The sequence below is a fragment of the Drosophila guanche genome, unplaced genomic scaffold (assembly GCF_900245975.1).
Source record: "Drosophila guanche unplaced genomic scaffold, DGUA_6, whole genome shotgun sequence".
Taxonomy (NCBI): Eukaryota; Metazoa; Arthropoda; class Insecta; order Diptera; family Drosophilidae; genus Drosophila; species Drosophila guanche.
This window is the reverse complement of record NW_022995751.1, coordinates 2,870,098-2,886,413: the sequence shown is the minus strand read 5'-3', so window position 1 is coordinate 2,886,413 and position 16,316 is coordinate 2,870,098. Positions and strand designations below refer to the sequence as shown.

Genomic DNA, 16,316 nt, shown 5'->3' with positions numbered 1-16,316 from the left:
TGTGAGTGTTGGCCATCAACCAGTCGCATGAGTTAGCCAACACTTAGAAAATCTGAAAATACAGTTGCTTCGCGATACTTATCGGCAGCATAACCCAAAAATATTTAAAATAACTAAATTAAACTTTATATTTTAACATAAAATATTGTAGAATTATTAAATGGCTCGAGTCTGAGGTGATTTTTACACAAGTCTTTGGCCGAGACATTAGTACGACTGCTATCACTGATATCTTGATTCGATACGATAGTTTACGTGCACAGGTAACTGGTTTCTCACTTAATGCTAATTAAAAGCAACAATGTGTCTATTTACAATTGGAAATGCAAGGGTACACATAAACACAGCTTTGGGGATATTTACACGGGGTTGTCCATTGTTACAACTCTCTCAGTTCCAGCGCTTCGTTGGCGTCCTTGGCCTGCATGGAGGGAAAGGAAGCAACAACAATAAGTTAAAGCAATGCACACAGGTGTCTTTGGGTTCTCTCACCGTTTTGAACCAAAACGAAGACATGAAGTTGATGCGATTCCACAAACTCATCTCCGACGGGGGATAGATGCCATGTAGATGCAGATGCTTCACTGAGATGAATGGCGGGATGTGAAATCCAATAATTGCCTTGGAAGGGTCCACGTTCTTCGACTTGAGCAGCTCCACCATGCCAGACTCCATCTGCATCACTGATGGATATCAACAAACACATATACATGAATACATTATAAACAGACATGTAAACGTACATATGTACATGTTTCAGTCAAGATTTCGGGTGGACGTGGCGCTCTTACCAAGTCCAATGTGGGATCTGTTGAGTACACTGAAGCTATCAAAGTGCTGCTTGGGTATGGCCAGGTAGTGGTACGTTGCCGCGGGACTTTTATCCTTGAATATCACATATTCGTCAGTTTGAACCTCCAGCACTGGAGGCGGACCCTGTCGTCCATTGGCAAAATCACAGAATAAACATTTATCCTGCAGCGCTGCTGCCGTTGGATTATTTGCTCCACAATTGTAGACCGCGACGAGGCCCAGCAAGCCCAGTCCTGCGAGGGCGGCAAAAATAGTTTTCTTTCGTTTGAACAGGCTCAGGCTCTCTCCCAGCATGGTGTCGTTTTCAGTGGAATGGTCAAACTGCCACAGTTGTTATCAGCTGACAATCGTTGCCATTCACAGTTCCTAGCGTGTAAATGGGTCGCAGGTGTTTTCAGGTTTTAAGCCCAAACAAATGTGTTCACAATTAATTTTCCAATGAAAACTCAATCGACAAGCCATAACGAAGTTGTTCCGCTCAGCCAAAAACAAATTCAACACGGTGGTGTGACGCTAAAGCTGAAACGTCTGGCAGAAGGCACCCTCTAGTATCTTCGTTTCTTTTAGCTGCTCCTCTGCAGTTTTTTATATGCAGCCTCCGATGACAGTTGAAGGATAACTATCAGTTCCATTTGTGGGCTATATAATGGATGCATGGACCGCTTGACACCATACACACGGCAGAACTTAATTATATGGCAATTTTCGTCCCGTGTCGCCCGCGAAGTTGCCGGGAGAACGTGATTTGTGCCTTTGTCATAGCAGGGTGTGGGCGTCGAAAGAAGACCACCGTTGTGGAGTTTTTTACTTGCGTAGTGCATCGGTTTCCTTGCTTCACAGGATAATTAAAACGAAAACTAAAAAGATCAGCCAGCCTATCAAATACTTAATGGAATAGTGTTGCAAAGCGATACGTTTTTCACAATAAACATATGCTGCCCGCCAAATGACGTCAACTTGCTCGTTAATTTGAATAGAGTGAGGGTGATTAGATAATCCTTCCTGTCCTTCTTCACCTCCTTCCACTTAATTTCTACATCGAAGGATAGGCTGTTAGAAAACTCTTATCATAAGTAGGGAACATCTTAGTTGTAGGTTTCATTTATTAAATATACTAATTTGTAAAACTTTGTAAAACGTTGCTCCTTCTTTAATAATTGTCGCGGAGCAGATCTTCAGTTACACTTTGTATATGGTAGGTACAACTTTTTTTTGGACGGACTTAGTTGCTATGTACACATACATTAAACGTACATTTTCTGTATAATTCGAGGCACTTTTTAAAAAATAATATGACCTTTGTGGACTACAAAAGCGATCTCATAGTAATGGTCAACTATGCGTATTGGGAATGTAAAAATGTTGATATGTTATCTTTTTTTTGTGCTAGAGATTATTGTACTTCGAGTCTATGTAGATGTTAAGACTGGCAGTGAGTGGGTTGCACTTAGAGCATTATAGCTATTGCACTTAAAAGGAGCAGACCTATGGAAAGGGCCACTTGAGAGGAACCCGCATAACAGTCGGTTATGCGACGAGCCCTCATAAAGTCGCTTCCCAAATAGGAATCGTAGGTGCGCTGATTGCGCGGAATTACCTGCAGCTGCCGAGTGGCATCCTGAAAGATCAGGTCGTAGTGTCCGATCGGAGATGAGAACATGCTAAAACTGAAGGCATCTACATCCTTTCTGCCGTACAGTTGTTGTGCATAAGTCAAGAGGTTGATGTAAGCATTTAACTGGGTTTCGTTGTAGTTGACGCCTCCGCGCGTTACCACGGCATTGGCCTTTACCTTGCCTAAGTTACAGCGTTTGTACTCCTGTATCTCGGCGCGAGTGCCGTCCGTGCATAAGAGCTCAAAGTCGTCGTTCAGGGCGTTACGCGCCCACCACTCTTTCCGCTTGCCGCCCGTGCTCTCCATCACTGTTGTGTGCTTCATGAAAGCCACATGGCCGCCGCCTTCCACCAGACACCTGAATGCACCGGTGTGCCCATAGTAGTCCTCTGACGCATCTCGTCGGCAGTATCTGTAGCTAGTTCCGTGGCACAGGTCACACATGCTGTCATACGGCACACCGGTGTTATACTCGCTGCTAATGGCACCGGGAACGCAGGACTTTGTAAAGTATTCCGCTGCAGCGCGCACAGAGTCACAGCCGTATGGTCGAATCCAGCCGTTTGAGATGAACAGGGCCATGGGATATGTCCAGCCAGCGGCGGTGTTGATGCCCGTGTGGCAGGTATTTTTGCCCTTTAGGTAGGTGAGCTCCGTATCGGGATCCTCCTCCTTGGCGACAGCAACCACGTAATAGTACGGCTCCCCCAGATTGTACACCTCGGACATGAACGGTATCAAATCGTAGTTCAAGCCACCTGTGTAGACATCTCCGGCATCGAATACAGCAATGTCAGCCTTGCCCGCCTGAATGAACTGCATGCAATTTATGTGGGAGTGCATTTTCTTGCAAATGAGTTCGGGTTTCAGAATCTGTGCTTTCAGGGCAGTCTGCAAGTATAACAATTCATTAAAAATGTATCTCTATTGTTAGAGACCTTTCTTCCTCTCCCACTCACCCTCATTTTAATGCACTTTTCCAGCTCCTGCTCTGAAGTCACGCAAAGGGTCATCGCTGGTATTGGGCATTCACGTATTCCGTAGATATAGTTGATGGAACTCTGCAGATATTTTGTGAAGGATTGATCATCTTCGGGTATGACTGTAAGAGCACGGCTCGAGTCCTGGAACAGCAGGTTGGTCTTTCCGTATCGTTTCGAATCAAATATGCGGAACTTTTCATAGAGAACCGATCCGTTGTTGCGGTCTGGGGTGTTGGCATCGGACGTGAAGCTGCTGTCCAAACGTTCGTTGCGGAAATTCGAGTTGTCAAAACGATCGAAGGGATTCTGATTTCGGCTAAAGGCATTGCTGGATTGGTCATATTGATTGCCAAACTGATCGTAGGGATTGCTGCGACCCTGCTCATAGTTGGTAAACCCGGTTGATCCCTGGTTGTTGGGACTGTTTTCACGAAGCCCGTCCGAGTACAGCTCAGAGATGCGCTTCAAAAACATTTGATACTGCGCTCTGTCACTGAAGCTGCGCGCCGAAGAGGTTACAATGGCATCGGCTGGCACCTGGCCCCAATTACATTGGCGGTAGTCGTTAATTGGCACACGACGTCCATCACGGCAAAGCAGTTCGAATTTGTCTGGTGACAAGTTTACTAAAAAAGCAAACATAAAGTGCATTAATGGGCAAGCCCTTTGTATGGTGAATAAAAGTACTCACTAAATTCTGGGGTCTGCAGCATTTCACTGACTGTCGAGTGACGCAGGAAGGCAACATCGCCGGCTTCGAGTAGGCATCTAAATGCTCCGTCGTAGCCAAAGTAGGGATCAGCCGACGAACAGCGGCCACCGGGAATCTTGCCAGTGCAAAGGGTACACAATCTGTAAGAGAATTTATATTGTTTTTACATAAAAATCAATTGTTTTGACTGCACTGCACTCACTTGTCGGAGTTGTCGCCAATTGGATTGTATTTGTCAGTTAGAGAGTAGACGGCACACGACCTGTTGAAGTAGTTGGCAGCTGTTTTCACCTGGTTGTTGCAGTCCACAACTTCCATGCCACCTTCTTTTTGCAGCTATAAAGGAATCCTTCATGAGAGTACACCCAAAACAGGCAATTAGTTTAGTTCCTACCGTGTGTATGGGCACAATCCAACCGGCCAAGCTGCCAACCCATGGGAAGCATGCTCGCTTATTTCGCAGACCATGCAAACTAGTCACATCGGGCAGTGCACCCTTCTTGATCACCGCCACGGACTGATACTCCTGAAAGCCGCCCTCCAACTTTTCCTGCATTATTGGAATCAGAGAGTTGTACCGCCCAGCTGTGAAGACATCGCCAGCGTCCAGTGAGGTTATATGGGCCTTTTCACGATCGATGTGGTGGATGCACTCATCAGCACTGAATGCCTTGAAGCATGTTAAATTCAGAAACGCCTCGTCGAAGAGTGCGCGGTCGCGTTCGATGGAAACAGTCAGGTTTTGGCATTTATACTGCTCCTCCAGACTCTTCGTGCACCAAATGATTTGACTCGTTCTATGCTCATCGTAGTGATGTTGTGCTGTAAGAAAATAAATTAAAGTTTTATTAATGAGTATTTGTTTGTGGTGACCGAGCAACGCCCTAAGCTATGACGCCCTGAATGTCCCTTCCGAACCCTACTCACCGCAAACGACTGTGATGCAAAGAACGCTGACTAGAGCCGCACATACTGGGACTCTAACCATCGTAGTTATATTTAAACAAACAAATTAAAACAGGCACAAAGTTAAAACAGATATTAAAAAAAACACCACACCCAAGCCCAGCTCCAGAAATTTATCGTTATCGGTGAGTGATGAACAATTCCAACGGAACACTGTGGCGTTTGGTATTTTTTAGCACATTTCGGCGGGACCAGGTGTTTTTTGTTTTGTAACAACATTTTGCCGAATAATTATAATAATTCTTGTTTTAGATTAAAATGGCAGCTCTGCGTGGATGGAAATTCGTTGGCTTCGTGTCCTGCATTGTAGGAGCCATTGGCTTGGCGGTGTACCCGGTTATATTGGACCCAATGCTCAACACGGACAAGTACAAGTCGCTCCAGGAGTACAGCAAAATAAAAAGGGACGAGCTGCAGCATACGGTTAAGAGAAGGGAATGATAAGGACCGAATATCCATAATAATAAGTGTGCTTATACAACCTATACCACAGATGCTAAGAACAAGATGTGGTAGTTTCCAAACAACCACACATTTAAATTATGCTGGTTAGATAAATATAATGAACCTAATGTTTGTATAATTTATACACCTTTTAAATGTTAATTGAGTATAAATAATATATAAGTTGGCGCAAATCCTGTTTTAACTATCGGATTATCGACGTGTAAAAAGGGTGGAACTAGTTCCAAAGCGTACAGAAAGCTTTAGTGTATTTCTCATACATTCGTTGCCGCCCACTAATTGTTTTTGTTATTCTTTATCAGCGTCATACGTGGTGTTTGCATTTTAGATATTACATGGTAAAATCAACTGCACAGCCAAGATGAGCAAGGAAACCCTCAACCGCGATGAAATCCTACTCCTTTTCGACGTGGATGGTACACTAACAATGCCCCGTTCGGTGGTGCAGCCGGAATTCGAAGAGTTCTTCTACACAAAGGTGAAACCCCGGGCGACGATTGGCATTGTTGGTGGCTCTGATCTTGAGAAAATGTTCGAGCAGCTGAGCGGACAGAAGATTCTGACGAAATTCGATTTTATATTCCCCGAGAACGGGCTGGTGCAGATCGAACGTGGCACCGAAGTGGGAAAGCAAAACATAATCAAGCATCTGGGGGAACCGGTGCTGAAGCGATTCATAAACTTTGTTCTCCGATACCTGTCCGAGCTGGATGTGCCCATTAAACGCGGTACGTTCATTGAGTTTCGCAACGGCATGATGAACGTCTGCCCAATCGGTCGTCAGTGCACGCGCGAGGAGAGGAACATGTTTGCCCAGCATGACATCGAGCACAAGATCCGGGAAAAGATGATAGCGACGCTTAAAGAGGAGTTTGCCGATGTGGACCTAACGTACAGCATAGGCGGACAAATCAGTTTTGATGTCTTTCCCCATGGCTGGGACAAAACCTATTGTCTGCGGCACATTGAAGCCCATTATAAGTACAAGGAAATCCATTTCTTCGGCGACAAGACGGAGCCGGGTGGCAACGACTATGAAATCTATACAGATCCTCGCATTATTGGCCACAAGGTGAACACTCCAGACGACACGAAGCGTATACTTACAGAGATTCTTAAGCTTTGAACCATCTGAAGATTGTTTATGAGAGTTAACCAAAAACTGATCAATATTCCATTGTAAATATGTAAGCAAAAGTGAAAATATAATGTTTTGTAAACGTTATTTACTTAGTCCGTGTCCATGTCAGAGCTGTCGGAGCTATCCTCATCACTGCCACTGTCCTCCTCATCGGAGCTGCTGCTATCGCTGTCCACCCAGTCGTGGGCTTTCAGATTGTTTGGGATCAAAACTTTCCACTCTTGCTTGTGCAGATCCAGGGCATAGAAATCATTGTAAGTCATCTGCTTGGCGTCTTCTTCGAATATTCCACCAAAGACGTACAGTGTGCCCTTGCAAACACAAAGTCCGGGATTCATCCGCGGCGATGGTACAGATGTGGCACGAGGCTTGATACCAAACAGACTGGGTATGGCCGATGAGAAGGGTGTGGTGTTACTGGTGCTGGGCCCACCAACTGTGACAGTGAATATGCCATCGGTGGTGGTAACAGGTCCTGCCGGAGCGGCCTTGTCTTCACTCATTTCGATGTCATTCGACTCTTTTACATTCTTTTTGGTAGCAGGACTGCTCTTTTCCACGATTTCCAGCAAACGCCATGATTGTGCAGTCAAGTCAAAGGCCAGCAGGTCGTCGCTAAACTGTCCATGCACATCCTCATCATCCTCATTGACATCCATCACACCGCCAAAGCAATACGCTTTGCCATTTGCAGCGACAGTGCAGCCAACACTGCTCCGCGGCTTGGGTCGATATCCTCCGGCTTTTACGGTGACCCATTTGTATTTATTATCCGCATCTCCGCTGTTTTCTGGAGTGACAAAAGATTAAGATAGCTTTCGGGAAATGTTTGGGGATAATTCTATGTCTTACTATCTTGAGTCAGGGCAAACATGTCGGTGTGAGTGACCCCACGATCGATGTCCTTCTTCATTGACGCTCTCGAGTAGCCACCCCAAACGAATATTTTGCCATCCGGAGCAGCAGCAATGCAGCAACCGGATCTAACGTGCGGAATGATGGGACCGCTAATTTCTACCTTTAGCCACAGGTAGGTTTCCAGGGAGAAAACGTGCACATCGTTGAAGTAATTGTACGACTGGTTGTTGTCGTGAAAGCCGCCGAAAATAAACAGACGCTTCTTTGAGGCCGTCATTCGATGGCCACTCCTGGCACTCGGTCCATTGGGTGCCGTCAACTTTTCCCATTTTCGCGATTTAAGACTAAATTTCCATAGGTCTCTGTAGTGATGGAACTGCAGCTGGGATGGGCTCGCGTGCTCCCCACCAAACATCTACAGATATTCGTACTACAATCAACAGGTTTGGCATAGGTAAAGGCTGTGTGACGTACCCACAATTCTCCACCGTTGCTGGCCAGAGAAACCATTTGGTGACCGCTTCGTGGGGTCGGTCCGCCTGGAGAGCGCAATGCCTTCCACTCGTTGGCTTTTATGTTGTAGAAAAACAAGTCATTGTACACACTGATGTTGGCTCCATTATAGAGTTCCCCTCCAAACATGATTAGTTCTTCCTTTTCGGGATGCGCCACCAATGTAAAGTTGGAGCGAGGACTGGGCGGTGGACAGACCTCTTCAGTGATGCCATCTAACCTTCCTTCCTTTACTTCCAGCATATGGATGATATCAGTAATGTTGGCCTGAAAGCAAATGCGAATACGAATTAAAGCCAGTTTGCAGATATCAAATTTCGTTCATACTTCTCCGAGTTTTTCCAGCATTTTCTTCTGTTTGGCTGCATTTTTCTTGTCCGTTTTCATGGCCGTTTTCTCGGCACCCTTGCCCTTCTTCTTATTCTTGTCCTTTTTACCCATTTTAGATGGTTTAATTAAGAATTGACAATTTGTAAACAACTTTAGCCGCACGTGTAGAGTCGATTACATTTATCGGTTTTGGCCACACACAGTTTTATCGACGCAATTGTGAGAAATGTCTTAACGCGTTTTAGTGGTTCATGCCAAAACGCCGCAATTGCAAATATTAAATCGAATTTGAAATCGTATAACATAGCTTTGAACATTACTTTAGATTACATCGAGAGTAAAATGGATAAGTTTATTGATTGTATGGTCAAATTTGTAATAATTGTACAAGTTTATATACTGTAGGGTTATACATAAAATGAAATGTAATTAGGATTGTGATGAATTGTTTCTCATAGCAGCGACATGGCTAACAGACCAACTGGAATCGAATCCACAGGCAGAATCTGAATCGGAATCTGCTGTAAAGGACGGATCCATTCCTTTGGGGGCACGCACCTGGTTGGGAGTGGTGGGCATGCTGCTGTAGCCTCCGTTTAGATTCGAGCTTGAGTTGGATGAGCAAATGGAGTCCCGCGGCGAATTCGTTGCATTGGACGCACACGATGATCTCTTCGAGGACTTGTTTCGCTTGGTTTCCACAGATTTAGGTGGTGGCATCAGGGCTTCTGTGCGCTGTGTTATATTGTCAGCAGAGCCCCATGATTTGTGGACAACATCGTAGATGTTTCGGTTATTTGGAACACTCGCCCTCGAGCCCGGATTCGAGTTCGTGCCGTACGGTGTGGTCGCTGCTCTCTGATTCGGATGCCGATTCCGTGTCGTACCAACGTGGTGATGATGACGCTGATGAGGGTGTCGGTGAGATCGCTGGTGAGGGCGACTTGCTGTTGTGGCCGCCCCGCCACTGCCATAGCCCGTCGGAGCTACCCCACTGCCATTGCCCACTCCCAAGAAATTGCTGAATGCTTCTGTTGTCTTCTTTACCCGGACATTCAGGGAGCCAATCCGCAGGAATCCCAAATCTTTTTCGACTGTAAAACAATTCAATTAATCTCTAAGATATATAATGCTTTTAATGGACTTACTTGTATGCTTTTTTCGTGCCTTGATTTCTGAAAATTAAACAAAAACAAATTAGTTAAATGGTAGGCAATCATTTAAAGAGATCAAATGAACGACATGCTGAAACATTCAAACAAAACAAATGCCAAAAAACGCTTAAATAGATGCATGAAAGGTACGAAGAGTTTGTATAATTTGGATCAAGCGATGAGAATGAAATAATAAGAAAGGAAAACTTACCAATAGAAATGCAATCAGGCTTTGCAACTCAAAATGCTTTCAAAATAAAATTAAATATATACATAGTAAAGTAGTTTCAGCTAACAGCTTTGAAAGCAGCTTATTTACAGGCCGATAGATAAAGCAGAAGCGGATTTATTTAGGGCTAACAGCAATAGATATTTAATCAACAGTAATAGTTTGATAATACTCAAGATCGTTAAAACTTTCAACCTGCCTCCAGGTACCATTGAGTCCGCCGTTGAATCGCATCGCTTGAATCTCTACATACAGCAAAATGGAAAATAAAATAGAGTTTCCCATTGCACATTAATAACTAAGTAGAAGTCGAATTTACGCATGCTCTACGTCTCGAAGTGTTGTTTGTGATGATGGGAGGTAGCATCAGTGTTTTTAAAACAAAAGTATTAATACGTTGGGTAAGCGCATTCTCGTTAATGTAATATCTCGGCTGAATTTACTAGCAAGAGTTGTTGATGATTTTACAAAATTATAATCTCAAATGCAGCTACTTAATTTGTTGTATTTTTATTATAATAAATAAACATGCGATTATTGGTGTATATGCGTATAAAATTGATCACTTAAGATTAGTTTAGGGTTTTGGTTTAGGGTTTAAGACTTAAGGCGCTTTTGTGAGCGTTTTATACATGAAGAAATAATACAAAATAAATACAAATCATGCTGTGGCATTAATACACTGGTGGAATGGATTAGGAATATCAACGATATTTAGCTACTCAATAGCCAAATCCTTTTAATATTCATGCCTTCGTTTTGGACAGAGTAGTAAAAATAATAATGGGTCTGCCTTCACCGGTTTTTTGTGGTTTGTAACATATTAATATAAATACTGGCCACCCCTTAGCTAGAGTGTTCTTGGTTAGTAACAATATCTTTAACCTTGGTGGCGGATCGAAAGGTTTTACGCAGAAAGCTCTCTTTGCGCCGAGTGGAGGTGCCGGCACGCACAAATCCGGGACTCACTTCACCCTGCACCACCTCACAGGGCACCAAATCATCCTCAGGACTCGATTTGAATAGGATCGATTGCACTGATGGTTTCTTGGGGCGACGCTGTGACTGCCGCACCATCAGGGACTGAGAGCGCGCCACAGCGCCTCCACTCGCACCGCCGCCACTGACGGTGGCATAGCGCAGCTGAGAGCGTTTCTTGCCGCGGGTTAGTGCACTGCCCAGTGTGCCACCGGTGACGTTCCCAGCACCATATGGAAACGTGTCAAAGTACTGGCCTCCGAGGTGGTAATTGTTGTTCACCTCCGTATTGAGGAAATACTTTTGATACTCACTGCTGCACGTGGAGGCCGAAACACTCGGTCGCTGGCGACTATAGTCCAATGGTTTGTTGCCACTCCAATCCATGATGTCACGATTGGCCTCTGAAAGGGAAACACACATTTAATTAGCTTTGGGCAAGCAACAAAAATCATAGGATGGATCATCGTCATTTATACTCTCAGGTTACTTACTGTAGACATTCCATAGCAGCTCAAAGATATTATCTCTTCCGAATTGAGTGGCCAAATGGAGCGGTGTGTAGCCCTGAAAAGAAAGAATTAAAATATAATTTGTGTGTATATTTTACAGCTCTTTCCTAGTCGTAACCCACTGGGAAAATCTACTTCAAGATTTTGCCATTGTGCGGTGTGGTTTGTTGTAGCGTATCGAATCTTTTAAAATTGTGATTGACATTCACTTTGTTTCTATGTTGTAGATGTGTGGATGTGACATTTTAATACTGTAACATTTGAGTGATTTAATTTCGCTGGAACAAAGCAGCGTTCAATTTAAAATTGTGTAAACTTGAATGCACACCACACAGGAGAGATGATGGAAGGAAGTGAAGGAAGGATTGGTAGCTGACAGAACGGTGTGGCACAATTGGATGTGCTCGTCATGATTTGTCACAGATGCCTCACGGGAAGGGTTACAGCGCTCTCTCCGTGTGGGGCTGGCTGCCTCTGTGTGACATGTGACGCACATTCACGCGCAACCGGGACAAGCCAATAACTCGGAGACGGAATCGGCATCATTTCGTATACATTATTAAAATTGCTTCAATAGATTTACATATACACTCACCCCATTCTAAAATTGTCAACAGTTTGGCCAACATTGCACATGAAATGAAACGAAAAGGAAGAACAGAGTTAGGGAATAAATAAAAGGGTAAAGAGAAGTACTCACCGTCTTGGCGTTTACATCCGCTTTGTAGGTTCCAGCAATTAGTTTAACAACATCTTCATTCCCATGCTTGGCCGCCCAGTGTAGTGCAGTCTAATGCAGCAGAAATTAAACCACATTTAGTATGGGTATTTAGTGGATTATTCCCCTGCCCGCCCCAACGGTCGGTGTCGCTGGCGGTGTCCCCAAAACGCTACTCATACTGGAGCCCCACTTCTGGAACTATTTGTTCTTACATCAATTTAGTTTCGCAGGGCAGCCAGCCCCAGCGGAGGACGAGCCGAACAGCAGCCGCATCCCGGAGATTAACCGATATAAATAAATTGGCCAGCCACCGCGCTGAATGCCTCTTGCCTCAATTATTTTCATGTTAACATAATAATTTAGTATGGCAAAACGATTTGGTTGGACGCGATAAGCACCGTCCTCCTGAACTGCAAGATCGCCACCAGGTTCAAGTTCAGTTTGCTTCGGTTCAGTGCAGTGCAGTGGAGCAGTGGAGCAGTGGCAGGCAGAGTGCATGTTGATTTTCTATAGAATTGTTTGCCGCCGCGCCGCCACATTGCAGCCCACGTACATACATATCTCCCATGTGTTGACAATGAAGACGGTCACTTTTGAACAGCTACGACAAACGAGAGAAGAGCCCGATACAGCTACCCGATCGGACCGAACAAATAGAGTTTAAGTCAATTCCCATAGTCTGTGGTGTCCGGAGATGCTCCACTCTGCTCTGCTCTGTGCCTGCCATCGGTATGTAATTCTTTTCAAGGGAAATTTGTTTCGTGTCTCCCGTTTAAGATGCGGCTGCGATGCGATGCAGCCCCAAGTCTCAGTCTCAGTCTCAGTCTCCAGTCCAAGTTCCAGTTCCAGTCCCGGACCCTGACGTAGTTATTGCTGTCGATGCATCTTAATCTGCCCGGCCTGGCATTTAATCTCGTCCATTGTCTTTTGCCAGCCAATGATCACGGACGGGAGCTGAGAGCTGGGAAGCCCAAAGCTGGAAGATCTGGGATCTGGGCAAGGCGAACGGCGGAATGTTGAATATAATTTTCGGCTATAGCCGATACTGAACTCTGGCTTCTTTCTAATCAATTAGTGCATGTTTTTTTAATGTTACCCCACAGATAAGAGACGGTAGCTTTGATATTGATTAAACGCTGAAGAGTTGCCCCAACGATTAGCCATTTCTATTGCTCAATTTGGTTATAGATGATTGATATTTCTCTCGCGTTTAATTATTAGGAGTAGACTGGGGACTTGAGATCAGAGACAACCATTGTCCATTGGCGGATTATCGCCTTGTTGGCTGGCAGATGTTGAAAAAGGCTTTTGCGACCGGTTTGGATTGGACTTACAAATCGTCTCACGCGCAGAGTTGCGCGGAGCGCGATTTAAGCCATTTCGGGCAGTTCGGGCGAGGACAGGCCAGGCCGATGCACACACACACTGTCTGCCTTTTTACATATGGCACGGTGTCCGTCTGCACGTTTAAATTTATTGTCCATTCCATTAATGGTGGCAAGGGACAGGAATTTTGTGTCTTTGAAAGTGAAATGCCATAAATTCTTGTGTCTCGTTCGTTTGTGGCATTGTATTGGCACCAACCATAAGCAAACAGAACACAGCACTGGACAGCACAGAACAGAGCGATTTGCTTTGCTCTCTGGAGCAGCTGAAGCTGTCGTGGAATCCCTACTCAGCAGTGGCTCTCGCACCCAGGGATTGCAACAGTCAACAGCTCCATGCTCCATGCTCCATGGCTCACAAATTCCAGGAGCAGAGATTCCAATACTTAGTCGTGCGACATTTAGCCGTGTTCCCCGATCCGTTATTGCTTCATGATAATAAAAGGATGTCAGGAATACTTGAGACAGCCTCAAGCGTGGCTCCAGCTACAAAAGGTGTCTTTAAAGGGTCTAAATAACATCACAAAACCAACTAAACGACTGCAATCTTCAGAGTATCGGGTAACGGAAGGTACACAGATTATTTCAAGGCAGAGATGGTGGCATTTTCGTGGAGCTTTCAACAGCAGAACTTCTCCTATTTGTAGATTTATGGCAATAATATTTAATACTCACATACTGTTATCCGGAGCAACCAATAAACATGCAAAGAAAAGAGCACAAAAATAAATAAGTTAAATATTATTTGCTGATAAATTGGCACTCAAAAAAATGGGAGAAGAACAACACACAAATTGAAGGCTGGCAAACAGCAGTGTTTGCTCCTAATTTGCCATGTAATGCTGGATAAAACATATGAAGGCACACACAATATGAAGATGGTGTGTGCCCTTTTTACCTTTAACAAGTTAATAATACATTGGCAAGCTTCAACGGCAATTACATCGTTCTTTTCTGGCAGATGGACTGCACTGGGGGCTCACATCACGCCCTTACAGCTCACAATGCCTCAAGTTGAAGCCGCTTTCTGTGCCAAAATGTATGGTGCACTAATGGTGCAAACTATGTATGATAATGAGGGTCCTGCGCGAGTCCTGGAATGCGGGCTGGCTGATGGACAGGACAGACGAGTGCGGATGTAGTACATACGTTTAGCGCCAAAAGTCGAGCGCGCCTGCAAGAGCCAGAGCGAGAGACATGACGTCCCTCGAAGGCGTTTTTGATCGAAATTCGATATTGTGTTGATAAGCCAAGAAGACAGACAGACAGGCAGACAGACAGACAGAAAGACCCCTCAAACCCTAAGCTACCAACAAGGCTGTTGTTTTAGCACGTTCAGTCGCTGTAACCCAGAAGCTGTCATTTTGATGAATCGCCAGGACACGAAAACTGTCATGTTGAACATGTCCGCTTTGGTTATAATTAAGACTCGCACTCGCATGTACGGTCGTTCCTCTCTCTCTCTCTCCCGACTTGGCAGGCGTAATTGCAGTTTGGATCAGAGCCACTGATCGCAGAGAGGTACGCCATACCCGTACCCGTACCCGTAAAGGAACAATAAGGAAACACCTTTGCGCCCATTTAATTTTCACTGAAGATCGCTCGCCAAATTAATTTATCATTATTGTGTGTTGCCGCTTTCTTGGCTCTTGTCAAGGCTGTCCACCAATGACAGCAGCATGTACCACAGTGGTACACGAGTACTATTTATTCCATTAATGAGAGTTTAATTTGTGTTTGTTTTTCCCCAAGTGCAGCCATTAGAATGTTGACGTATACTCACGCCCTGTTTCCAGTGCAGAACATCAGCAAATGTCGAAATGTTACATGAAAGCAAAGGAAAAGAATAATTAAAAAATGTTGGTAAAAGTTGTGTAACTCCAGGGAAAATAGTAAATAATTCAGCTAAGCAACAAATATGTCTAGCATGGGTTGAAATTGGTAAAATTAATTTAATGGCCAGACAGATTCCTTATCTTACAACATTTAACGCAAATGAGAGCTATCAAGTATGAATATTCTAGGAGCTCGAAAGGTGCGTGTGTTCCCACAACGATCAGGATACAATCTTGTTGTGGACATACATGAATGTGAAACAGAAACAATTATTTTGTATTTATCCTGTCCAAAGCGTAATTGGAAGCTCAAAATCAATATCAAATTGACAACAGGCGGCTAATTTCGAAAACAGTAGGCACAATAAAATGGACATGGCCATGGAGTGGACTCCGCTCCGAGTGGAAATGGAAACTGGAAACCCCATACATGGGTAATGACACAGCGCGGAGGCTTATCTGTCGCAAACAATCTAAATGATATATTAGGCGCAAAGCAAATAATGCTCTTTTTGTCGTCACCATGTCCTTTCTCTGTTGCACCCGAGTTAAGTTCTCCAATTATGCGGATTATTAATTTAACTGGGTCGTTGCTGCTGAGAGACCCGAAGTCTCTGTGCCCAAAGAGCTCATGCACACACCCCTCCGATCGGGGACCTACTACCTAAGTGATGTTGTCGAACAGCCGCCACCGCCGCTGACCACTTGTCGTTTCACAAGTTGTCAAAACTTGTCATTTAACCGACAATGAGCCTTGTTGGCTTTAATCGTGGTTATTATGCGTGCGGCTGACTCGGGTCTCGGGTCTCGGGTCTCCTGTCTACTCCTCTCCGTGCTCCCTGCCATCCCCAGTCAGGCTCAGGGAATTATTAATGATGCCTGGAGTTAGCGCAGTGCGTCGACCGCGTCGGCAGGTGCTCCAACTCCAACTCCAACTCCAGCTACTGCTACTCTCTCTCTCTCACTCGAGCCTCTAATTAGCAGCGCGGAAGGAATATCTGAAGTGGGCTGACGTCGCACTTTTTTGGTCACTAAACCAAAGGTTGATTTGATGTTTGATTATATTCTGTTATAATGGAGATAGCCAGCCATGATGCGCCATGATT

At 44.7% G+C, this 16,316-nt stretch overlaps 6 protein-coding genes across 8 annotated transcripts in view; 2 read left to right on the top strand and 4 right to left on the bottom strand.

Annotated features, from left to right (window-relative positions):
* Positions 1-110: 110 nt before the first annotated feature.
* LOC117586903 (histidine triad nucleotide-binding protein 3) lies at positions 111-1,213 on the bottom strand. The gene is made up of 3 exons (XM_034277248.1): positions 792-1,213; positions 493-683; positions 111-421 (listed from the first exon to the last, which is right to left on the bottom strand). Exons 1-3 carry the CDS (start codon positions 1,105-1,107, stop codon positions 380-382), a joined length of 549 nt encoding a protein of 182 aa, XP_034133139.1. The 5' UTR covers positions 1,108-1,213; the 3' UTR covers positions 111-379.
* A 725-nt stretch (positions 1,214-1,938) lies between these two features.
* Positions 1,939-5,210, bottom strand: LOC117586892 (melanotransferrin). Its single transcript, XM_034277234.1, has 6 exons — positions 5,051-5,210; positions 4,518-4,945; positions 4,326-4,459; positions 4,103-4,263; positions 3,388-4,037; positions 1,939-3,319 (listed from the first exon to the last, which is right to left on the bottom strand). The coding sequence occupies exons 1-6, from the start codon at positions 5,109-5,111 to the stop codon at positions 2,261-2,263; spliced, it is 2,493 nt and encodes an 830-aa protein (XP_034133125.1). The 5' UTR covers positions 5,112-5,210; the 3' UTR covers positions 1,939-2,260.
* Positions 5,211-5,672, top strand: LOC117586904. Its single transcript, XM_034277249.1, has 2 exons — positions 5,211-5,284; positions 5,342-5,672. The coding sequence occupies exons 1-2, from the start codon at positions 5,222-5,224 to the stop codon at positions 5,528-5,530; spliced, it is 252 nt and encodes an 83-aa protein (XP_034133140.1). The 5' UTR covers positions 5,211-5,221; the 3' UTR covers positions 5,531-5,672.
* A 136-nt stretch (positions 5,673-5,808) lies between these two features.
* On the top strand, positions 5,809-6,779 carry LOC117586901 (probable phosphomannomutase). The gene has a single exon (XM_034277245.1). The coding sequence runs from the start codon at positions 5,916-5,918 to the stop codon at positions 6,678-6,680; it is 765 nt and encodes a 254-aa protein (XP_034133136.1). The 5' UTR covers positions 5,809-5,915; the 3' UTR covers positions 6,681-6,779.
* Positions 6,696-8,581, bottom strand: LOC117586897 (kelch domain-containing protein 4). The gene is made up of 4 exons (XM_034277241.1): positions 8,394-8,581; positions 8,028-8,333; positions 7,548-7,968; positions 6,696-7,485 (listed from the first exon to the last, which is right to left on the bottom strand). Exons 1-4 carry the CDS (start codon positions 8,505-8,507, stop codon positions 6,785-6,787), a joined length of 1,542 nt encoding a protein of 513 aa, XP_034133132.1. The 5' UTR covers positions 8,508-8,581; the 3' UTR covers positions 6,696-6,784.
* Positions 8,582-8,732: 151 nt separating this feature from the next.
* LOC117586893 (ankyrin repeat domain-containing protein SOWAHC) overlaps positions 8,733-16,316 on the bottom strand; it is a 29,218-nt gene continuing 21,634 nt past the window's right edge. The window contains exons 5-11 of one of the 3 annotated variants that reach the window (XM_034277236.1): positions 11,970-12,059; positions 11,865-11,870; positions 11,252-11,324; positions 11,072-11,161; positions 9,952-10,024; positions 9,545-9,571; positions 9,055-9,490 (exon numbers count right to left, since the gene is read on the bottom strand). In XM_034277236.1, the coding sequence (XP_034133127.1) occupies positions 9,190-9,490; positions 9,545-9,571; positions 9,952-10,024; positions 11,072-11,161; positions 11,252-11,324; positions 11,865-11,870; positions 11,970-12,059 (660 nt within the window). In that variant the 3' untranslated portion in view covers positions 9,055-9,189. Of the gene's footprint in view, positions 9,491-9,544; positions 9,572-9,951; positions 10,025-11,071; positions 11,162-11,251; positions 11,325-11,864; positions 11,871-11,969; positions 12,060-16,316 lie in introns of all 3 variants that reach the window. The other 2 variants (XM_034277237.1, XM_034277235.1) reach the window with 2 other exon arrangements.

Coding starts and splice junctions, on each gene's coding strand:
- LOC117586903 (XM_034277248.1), bottom strand. CDS start 1,107: ATGCTGGGAGAGAGCCTGAGCCTGTTCAAACGAAAGAAAACTATTTTT. Junction 684..791: donor CAGATCCCACATTGGACTTG/GTAAGAGCGCCA, acceptor GATATCCATCAG/TGATGCAGATGGAGTCTGGC. Junction 422..492: donor CTTCGTTTTGGTTCAAAACG/GTGAGAGAACCC, acceptor CCCTCCATGCAG/GCCAAGGACGCCAACGAAGC.
- LOC117586892 (XM_034277234.1), bottom strand. CDS start 5,111: ATGGTTAGAGTCCCAGTATGTGCGGCTCTAGTCAGCGTTCTTTGCATC. Junction 4,946..5,050: donor TTGCATCACAGTCGTTTGCG/GTGAGTAGGGTT, acceptor ATTTTCTTACAG/CACAACATCACTACGATGAG. Junction 4,264..4,325: donor ATTGGCGACAACTCCGACAA/GTGAGTGCAGTG, acceptor ATTCTCTTACAG/ATTGTGTACCCTTTGCACTG.
- LOC117586904 (XM_034277249.1), top strand. CDS start 5,222: ATGAACAATTCCAACGGAACACTGTGGCGTTTGGTATTTTTTAGCACA. Junction 5,285..5,341: donor GCACATTTCGGCGGGACCAG/GTGTTTTTTGTT, acceptor TTCTTGTTTTAG/ATTAAAATGGCAGCTCTGCG.
- LOC117586901 (XM_034277245.1), top strand. CDS start 5,916: ATGAGCAAGGAAACCCTCAACCGCGATGAAATCCTACTCCTTTTCGAC.
- LOC117586897 (XM_034277241.1), bottom strand. CDS start 8,507: ATGGGTAAAAAGGACAAGAATAAGAAGAAGGGCAAGGGTGCCGAGAAA. Junction 8,334..8,393: donor TGCTGGAAAAACTCGGAGAA/GTATGAACGAAA, acceptor ATTTGCTTTCAG/GCCAACATTACTGATATCAT. Junction 7,969..8,027: donor GCAACGGTGGAGAATTGTGG/GTACGTCACACA, acceptor GAATATCTGTAG/ATGTTTGGTGGGGAGCACGC.